Raw genomic sequence first — 9,331 nt, 5'->3', positions numbered from 1 at the left:
CACCAACAACCAAAAAAAAAAAAAAAAAAATTATTAAAGCTATGTGTTAGCTTAAGTCATAGAAGTTTATTACATGGGAAATCCAAGACAAGTAAATTTGTTCTTACACCATTCTCTTAAAGGCAGGTTAAACAAACAGGACACAGTAGGGTAGCAGCCTTCAGTGACTTCGAGGTATATTATTAACTCTTGTTGTGAGGTCTAGCAAAAGTCCCAGTCTCTTAGAATGTAAGGGATGTTGTTGTCATAATATATTGTTACAGTACAGTCTTAACTTTAGTAAGAATTTTAATAATTACAGTCACTTGCCACTTTAGCACATTTTAGTTAATGGGCCCTGTATACTCAGGAAGAATGATAATGGAGCTTAAAATCCTTATCTTTGATGATCTTGTAGGAGTCTTACAGCAATAACAAAATACAATGAATGTGTGATGTCCCTAACTCCCCTACCCCCACAGCCTTTGTACATACACAACAACCAATGTTGTGTGAAACAGTGTGCCCTGCTGTGAAAAGCAGCTATAGACAACTCAGACTTCTCTTTCTTGATTGCATTTGCTATAAACTAATCCTGAGTTGTTATGTGTTGGCCCTGTGTACCCGTGGGCATTTCAGACTTAGTATTAGGTCTGTGTAAGCCCACTAGGGCGGTCACACAATAGAGGAAGGTACCTCTTGTTTTAGTCCTGGATAATATAGACATCCTGACCATGTAGGAGTCAGAGGTTTATTTGTGATAGAAATAATCTTTGAATTCAGATGAGGAACTTCTGAACAGAGAAACTGCTCTCTGCCAGGCGGAAAAGCATCACTCGGGGACCACGGTCAGCAGAGTCCCGCTGAAATCTGTCTTGTTTGACAGCAGGAATGAAGTACTTAATCAGCACTCCCGGAGTGTAACCGGCAAGAAGTCAGCTAGAGCTCTGCAGCTGCGCACTCGGACGATTGGGCGGAACTGCAGGAACTGTAGGAGGAATCGCATATTACTCTTTCCGGTTGGGGGCGGAGCTCAGTAATTTTGGCTTCTGTAGGTGACTGTAGGGGAAAAGCTGTAGGGCGTGGTGTGCTTTGCAGGGCAGAGTCTGGAAGGGCAGGATCACACCGGGCACCAGCCCCGCCCACCAGCCCGAGGATAAAGTCAAAGCTGCTCACGTTGTAGGCCGGTGGACTTAGTCTCTCACAGGCACCAGCATCATGCCTATGACACTAGGTTACTGGGACATCCGTGGGGTGAGCGACCACCTGATGAGTGGGAAGGATTGCAGGGCTAGGATAAGGCGAGCTGGGGTGGGGGTGGGGCGCTAGAGGAATCCCTTGCTTGTCTAGCTCAGGATCTTGCACACATGTCCTTGCTGGTGTGTGCACCTGTGTGTACTCACATGGAGGAGGTGAAGTCACATAGAAATCCCCTGGCCTCATTCCTGACCTATATCTCTCCAGCTGGCTCACGCTATTCGGCTACTCCTGGAATACACAGACTCAAGCTATGAGGAGAAGAGATACACCATGGGGGACGGTAATGCCATTCGTCAGTCAGACTTCTCCCATCCATTGGTGCCTAGCAACTGGTGCCTACATTGCTTTACACACCTCCTGCACTACAGGGCTTCCCCAGGTGGACTTAGAATCTACCTCTTTCAGTAAGCCACAGGGAGTTGGACTTGGCTTTTGAATATAGAACCCTGGAAGTGGAGGGGTAGGTCCCCCTCCTGTTGAAATTAGATCACATCCCCCACAAAGACTTTCCTAAACCTTTTGTAAGCTTCAGAGCCGTAGGGCCCTCAGTCACATGCACTCTTTGTCCCTGAAGACTTCAGGGATAAAGGCTCAGTGTGAGGCTGTAGATCCCTGCCTTAGGGGGTTGGGTCCCTGGAATAGGTGTGTTAGACACTGGGCTGACGTCTCTTCCTATAATCTTACCACAGCTCCTGACTATGATCGAAGCCAGTGGCTGAATGAGAAGTTCAAGCTGGGTCTGGACTTTCCTAATGTAGGTGCAGGGAAGGGGAGGCTTGGGGAAGACATAGAGTTCTCACCTCATCTTGTCTGGCTGAGGGGTTTGGAGTCATGTCTCTGCTCACCAGCTCCATCCCTGCTGACTGCACAGTGTGTCTGTGACGGGCTGTGTCCCAGCTCTCCATCCAGTGTGCACTGTGCTCATGGACGGCTTCCCATGCTAGCAATGATGAATGCCAGGCCACATGTCTGTCCTACTCCAGAGAAGGCTGGGACCGTCTATCCCATCTGACCCATGGCAGGCACACTGAGTGCCAGGGCCCATGTCTGTCTTAACCTAGAGAAGGGATGTTGGGACCTTGTATCCTATCTGACCATCCTGCTTATCTGTCCAGCTGCCCTACTTGATTGATGGGTCACACAAGATCACCCAGAGCAACGCCATCCTGCGCTACCTTGGCCGGAAGCACAACCTGTGTGAGTGGGGCTGGCTGCAGGGTGGGGCATGGCTGACAACTTCTTGGCTCGACTGGGATCCGATGTTGAGGTGAGTGTGCTGTGTGCAGGCGGAGAGACAGAGGAGGAGAAGATTCGTGTGGACATTTTGGAGAACCAGGCTATGGATGTCTCCAACCAGCTGGCTAGAGTCTGTTACAGCCCAGACTTTGTGAGTCTTATCCAACTCCAACCCCGGGCTGGACCAGGCATTGTTTGGGGCAGGACGCAGCTCTCTCAGATCCTCAGTCTGCACCTTCTACCTTTTGAGTTTCTTACCCTCTAGGATGTTTCGTGTGTTGTCCCCATGACACGGAACTATCCAATGAATATACTCTTAAGCCCCACCTATTTTAGGGTGCAGTCCAGACTTCCCAGAGTGGACACTAAGTTCCTAGATAGTGAACTTATGTTTTCCACCTGTGCCCTCTGCTGTAGGCCCTCTACCAGCCAGTTCATATCTTTGCTGTTCACAAAATACACATATTCCATGGATTAGAAAAAGAAATCCAAGATGAGGGACTGTCACAAAACCCTTTCCGGCCTCAAAGTTCTTCTCTTCACACCCAGGGGATTCAGCATATTATTCTATATGCAGGACAGGGTCAACCCTGAAGGACTCTCTCTCTCCTTTTCTGCTTCAAGTTCTGCGCAATTTATGGGGAAAACTCAAGTATATTTCACTCTTCTGGAAGACATTGTATGGACCTCTAAAGTCCATACAATGAGCATTTTAGTTCTCCATTCTTTGATGCTGCCTGGCATCAGTGCCTGCCAGGTGCTTAGGGCACTCATAGGCATCAGCAATGATGATGGCCCACTGTGGGCAGTGTCTTCGTCCCTGGCTTTCCATTGCATTTGAAGGGTAGGGTGGGCTACCGAGGCGTCTAGTAAGTCAGTGCTCATATGTTCAATCAAAGCCGGCACAGAGACTGAGTCTCCATCTTACCCACCCCAGTATTTAGGGCCATGTATGACATTGAAGGAACAGTCCTTCTTCCAGGGAACTTACATGTGACAGCTGCTTTCTGCCTCAGGAGAAACTGAAGGTGGAATATTTGGAGCAGCTCCCTGGAGTGATGAAACTCTTCTCACAGTTCCTGGGGAAGCAGACATGGTTTGTTGGTGAAAAGGTAAAAGAGAAGAAGTTGGGAGTTTTCATTCTTCCAGGGGACAGAATTCCATGTCCTCTCATTCTTGGCCTTTTGCAGATTACTTTTGTAGATTTCCTTGCTTATGATATCCTGGACCTGCACCTTATATTCGAACCCAAGTGCCTGGACGCCTTCCCAAACCTGAAGGACTTTGTGGCCCGCTTCGAGGTGATGCCCTGATCCTCCTTCCCCTTGGTTGTCAACTTTTCCTTGGTCTTTTCATGGGCTTGGAGATGAAGTGAGGATAAGAATCAGGAATTGAGCACTTGCTTTCTGCCAGAATTGGTGCTGAGCATCTAATGTTGATCAGGGTTATAATGACCAGCGTTCCTCCATGGATGAGGGGATTATCAATCTCATTGTTCAGCTAATGAAATGGGAAACTCTAGAGCTACACTTGTTTAGGGTTTCAGCACTAGCAGAGCTGTGCTGGGGTCCCCATTGACTTGCGGCTACTCAGGGAAAACTAAAGGAAGCTGGTATGAAGCACCAGGATGTAGAAAATACTTGTACTTGGCCTTGTTGACGGCTTTGCTGAGACTTGTGTGGGGCTCCTGTCAGAGAATCTTGTCCTGAAATGTGTGTCATGGGCTTTCCTCCCTCCTTCCTTTCCTTTTTTATTGTGAGTGTCCAAGTGTTCTGTGGGATGGCATCATAAACTTATTTTGATTTGTATTTCCCGATCTTTTTATGGGGCACATGTAATGTCCAGTAAGAAAGGAAAAGGTGGTCCTTGGTCCCACCTTGGTACCAAGTGTATCAGATAACATTAGGCATACCAGATTGGGAAGTGTGTGGGGTCTCACTTGGGTACTGAGGAGCCCAGATTCACCAGAGAATTGTTGTTTGATTAACTACACCAGCTAATTTATTAGAAATTTGGGGGTTGGAGACCGATGAGCTTTTCAGTCTGGAATTAATTTTTCTCTCCCATTCCTTGTTAAGTGATGCGCATTCTCAGGTAGCTCTCATTTGGTCCAAGCTGAGTTCTGAGGGGAGAGCCTGTGGAGAGCTGAAGGCTGCAGCTTCAGGTTAAATGGGAACTTGGTTCCCTTGGATACAGGCAGCTCTGATCTCATTGAACTCTTTAGAGATATTCTAGGGGCTCACTCTCCTGTTAGAAGGCCACCAGCATACTTAACTGTCATGGCACCTGGTCCATGTCTGTAACAAGGCTGGAGACAGGATTGGCTGAAGCTCGGTACGAGGTGCAGAGGTGTGGCTTTCTCCTTAGGGAACAAGCAGAGCAAGCCTGGCTTTTCTTTTCTGGTCTTTCCGTATTGATAAACTTTGACCCTGGTTTTGCTGAGTCACTGCCTGAAATAGGGGTTATCTTCCAACATGCAGACCCAGGCAGTGGAGTTTATGTATGCAAAAGGAACATGTCTGTGTAGACAGAGAGGTGACAGGGTCCTTTGGGGAGGTCAGGAAAGCCAGGCTAATCCCAGATGGGTGCCACAAACATTCGTGTGAGCAGGAGGAAGCTGATTAACCTCTCCGGCTCTGAGCAAACCTTAGTTTTTGTTTCTCTGTTTTTCTCTAACTCTCAGGGACTGAAGAAGATCTCTGCTTACATGAAGACCAGCCGCTTCCTTCGAACACCCTTATATACAAAGGTGGCCACTTGGGGCAATAAGTAGGGCCTTGACTGGGCAGGAAGTAGGAACCTGGGCTTCTGGGAACAGTTGAGTTTCCTGTAGCCTTGGTGCTGCCTTCTTCTACCCATCTTCTTCCTGACCCCAGAGTGTCAAGGGGTCCTCTTTTCTTTTCACCCAGTCCCTGCCCCTTCAAGCCCTCTAAAGATTAGGCCCCTCGTTTTCCTTTAGCAAAGTGTCCCTGTAGCATGACTGTGTCCTGCAGCCACTTTATGGTATCTCCTGTCAGTTGCTGTGCTGTTGTGAAGAATTGGGGCTCTCCATCTGTGCTCAGCCTGGGGCTCCCTATGCTTGTCTGGAGACTAGAGATGCCTGATGTATGAGGTCCCTGCACAGCTCTTTTGGGTTCCTCCTGTAGAGCCTGAACCACACTGGCTCTGGCTGCTGCACAGTCAGTTTTTACTGCTATCCCCAGTGCCTGCCTAGTGACCCTGGCAGAGGCTGCGTTCACAGGGATCTTAGTTGGATAGGCAGGGGTTTGGGACTTCCTGGCCTCACCTGATAGTTTCGCAGGAGGCAGCTGCAGAAGGCTCCGTGGAGCTCAAAGGGAGCTTGGATCTCCCTTATGCTAGCAGCACAGGTTTCTCATGCCGGTCTCAGGGGTGAGGATCTAGGCTGCTGGGAGTCCCTAAGCAGTAAGCCAGGGTCCTCTCTGTCAGCTATGATTTGGGTGCCTTATGTCTTTGTGTCTCCAGGATCCTGTCTCTGTTGCCTTCAGGGTATCCCGTCTTGGTCACCAGGGATAGGGGGCCATCTTGGTTAATCCCTTCTCTCTGTGTGTTCCTGTGAAATAAAATTCTTCATGCTTTCTTAATTTCAGATGTCTGTTCCTACCATGTATATCAGCAATACTTTGGAGAGGTACAGAATTGTAGAATGAACTTTCTGTTTCAGGAGGCCTCTCCCCTTTCAGAATTGCGGTGATTCTGGTGAGAAGAATCTGGTCACTCTGACTAGGTTTCTTTTGTACATGTTCTGCGTTGAAACTTCTGATGCCACCTTTGTCTTGAGATCTCCAAGTCAAAGCCTTTGTTGGGATCTGTACTGGGTCTGGTGCTTCTTCACACTTCCTCCTAGCCTCTCCCACTCAGACTTAAAATACAGTTGCTTTGGGTTAACAGTGCTACCTCCAAGAGTCAAAGGCTGTTGAACAACAGCCACACCAATCATGAACAACCCTCTTGTAAGTTGTTGGTCAGGGTTGTCCAAGAGACTCCCAGAACATTCCAGGCTATCTGTTGCTATAGGCATTGGTTGCCTCCTCTGAGAAGTGGGAGTTAAGCCCCTATTGCTGAAGGCACTATGTACTTCAGACATAGGGTCCAGAGGCTCCTAAGCAGGATCTGACTTCAAACCCTCCTTGAGGACTAACTTTCATGGTGCCAAAGGAGGGAGGCAGCCAGTAATCCTCCTCAGCTATGATGCCCACAAACCACAGCAGTGACCAGCATGTCACCATAACCCTTTGGTGGTAACCAGCGGCTCTCGAGTTGGGTTTAAGGCCTGCTCAACAAGAGGGAACATATGCCTGGAATAGAGAACCTAGTCAACTGCCCAGGGCTAGAGAAGCCATGGATCTTGGAGGAGAACCTACAGCTGCCATTTTGATAAACCAGCATAATACATGCTAATGGCTCGTCCTTACAGCTACAGCTGTTCGTTGTAGTCCTCACTCCTCTATCAAGAAACTTCTCTTTGCAATAGATGGACAGCATTACAGAAAACCATAACTAATCAAAATGCATAGCTGTGGTGTATCGGGAAATATTAAAATAGCAGTCCACGCTACTTCCGGCAAGGCACCGGGGCAGGCGTCCTGTTCTCATCTCGGCAGACTCTCTGACCCGGAGCTCTGAAATCTCTCCACCTGGCTGCTAAGTTCCCATGGCGGGTCACTGCCACGCCTGCCCCGCCTGCTTTGCCACTGTACCTTTCTCTCTGGAACCCAGCATGAAAAACACCACACAAACTTAGTTTAGAATCAACTGGTAACACAACCGCTGTGCGCAGCAACTAGCATCCTAATTTGTAAGCCATCCTAAATTATAAATCCTCCCGTAGCGGATCCCAACGGATCTGCCACCTGAACGGGTGGCCTCCACTACCTACATCTTAGCCTTCCTGCTCATCTCTCCGGTCCAAAAGGCTGTATTTCTCTCCTGCTTCCCCTCGTCCTCTCTCAGAAGTCCCGCCTACTCGCCCAGTGATTGGCTCCTTGAAATCTTTATTCATGGGGTGGGGGGGGGGAATTCTGCCACACTGTAGTACCTAGTCCCAACTGATAGCATCTACAGTTACAGCAACATAGAATATATATGTGCAACAATGAATGAAAAAAGTGGTGTATGGAAGGGTCTGGAGGGAGGAAAAGGAAGGGGGACATGATGTAATTATAATCTGAAAAATAAAAGAAATAACTAAAAATTTAAAATAAAGCTCATCTTAATTTTTAAAAAATAAGTATTACCTGTTGGGTTACGTTGTGTGAAGGTGTGTCACTGTATACTCAATTGTTAATTCAGTAAGGATTTTGTTCAAAAACTATAGTCAGAAATACATCTTCAAAAATGGCTTAAGATGTACATAGGTATTTCCCTAAAGTGCACAACCAGTCACTTAGCCCATGGAACCATGACAAACACCATTAGTTAGCACAACAGTGACTAAACCCTGCATAATCCTAGATCATTCCCTGCAGAATGGCTCACATCACATCACCCCATCCTGTGGGTGACAGGAGTTGGTGAACTTGTGTCAGATCCAGTCCTTCATGTGCGTGAGACTCTCCTGAAGTGATTTAAAATCACACCTAGAATGAACATTAGGGGATTCGAAGGTTTCTAACAGCACTGTGAACCCTCTCAACACACCGAAATGAATAGTTTAGTTTGTAGGCAGGTATTTTATCTACTCCAGACCCACCTGATTTTTGTAGAAGCCTACTTTGTGTAGATGAGCACAGTCTTGTACTCTCTTGTCATCTTGGTGTTATTAGATGTGTGGATTTCACTAATTTAGAAGCTTCTAACCAGCATCATGATTGTCTCTTTGTTTTTTCAAGCCCTGACTGTCCTGGAACTCACCTGGTAGGCCAGACTGGTCTCAGACTCATAGACACCCCTCCCCCATCTCTGTCTCCTGAGTGCTGGGGCAAAGGTGTGCACCACCACACCTAGCTCGATTTCATCTGTTCATAATGCTTTGTCATGTTTGCCTGGCCACTTTGTAGATTATCGCTCATACATGTTTTCACCTGAGGAATTAATGTCTGGGAATTTCCCTGATTAAATCTCCTTAGTCATTTCCTGGAGGAAGCTGAAAGGCCCTGAGGCAGTCCACTCTTCCGTTGTTGTAACTGCGAGTCTGTTTTAGGTTTACCTACCACATAAAGTAAATGTCACATGCATTACAAGACATCATTCTTCATTATTTCCAAAAAAGCTTACTTAGTATCTGATTGAGTGGAGGATGTAGTGCTTACCATTAGGAGGGGCACCAGCTACTCACTTAGAGCCTGGACAATTCTAACACTAAAGGGCGAATTTTCTCTTTTGTTTTACCAGAACATTTCATCTTCTCCTGTCTTGGACTAAAGGTCCTCTACTCTAAGACTTGGCAGAGCTTTACAACCTTGCCCTCTGCCAATCTGCCTCTTCAACTTGAAAGAGTTATGCCTCTGATTCTTATGCTTTGAATTGCAGAGATCATGAAACTTTCCTATGCCATGACCTTTTCACCCATGTCCGGTCATAAGTTACTCATATCTAATCTATTGATAGCTATTTGTGTGGGGAACCTTGATTATATATAGCAAAAGACCACAAAATAAATTAGAATAATAAAAGAATAAGTCTACAAAGAAATAAAGTCTACAAAGAATAAGTCTACAGCACTTGAGGGGTGGCTTTTCTATGTGGAACAGATGGATGAAGGTTTAGAAGTAAGATATCTTTTTCTGTTCTACTGAGACTCTCAGCTCATGATCGGTGATTTTGAGAGGGTCCAAAGGGAAAATCAGCCTGCTCATTTTGCCCAGTTCTTCGGTACAAGACCATCCCAGAGGCTTGC

At 47.0% G+C, this 9,331-nt stretch overlaps 1 protein-coding gene across 1 annotated transcript; it reads left to right on the top strand.

Moving 5' to 3' along the window:
- The first annotated feature begins 1,083 nt into the window (after positions 1-1,083).
- Positions 1,084-6,331, top strand: LOC308420469 (glutathione S-transferase Mu 4). Its single transcript, XM_080916499.1, has 8 exons — positions 1,084-1,233; positions 1,444-1,519; positions 1,929-1,993; positions 2,355-2,436; positions 2,526-2,626; positions 3,492-3,587; positions 3,666-3,776; positions 5,159-6,331. Exons 1-8 carry the CDS (start codon positions 1,198-1,200, stop codon positions 5,246-5,248), a joined length of 657 nt encoding a protein of 218 aa, XP_080772625.1. The 5' UTR covers positions 1,084-1,197; the 3' UTR covers positions 5,249-6,331.
- The last annotated feature ends 3,000 nt before the right edge of the window (positions 6,332-9,331 follow it).

The sequence above is a fragment of the Micromys minutus genome (genome assembly GCF_963924665.1).
Source record: "Micromys minutus genome assembly, chromosome: 4".
Taxonomy (NCBI): domain Eukaryota; kingdom Metazoa; phylum Chordata; class Mammalia; order Rodentia; family Muridae; genus Micromys; species Micromys minutus.
The sequence above is the reverse complement of the archived record's forward strand: the minus strand, read 5'-3'. Positions and strand labels throughout refer to the sequence as shown.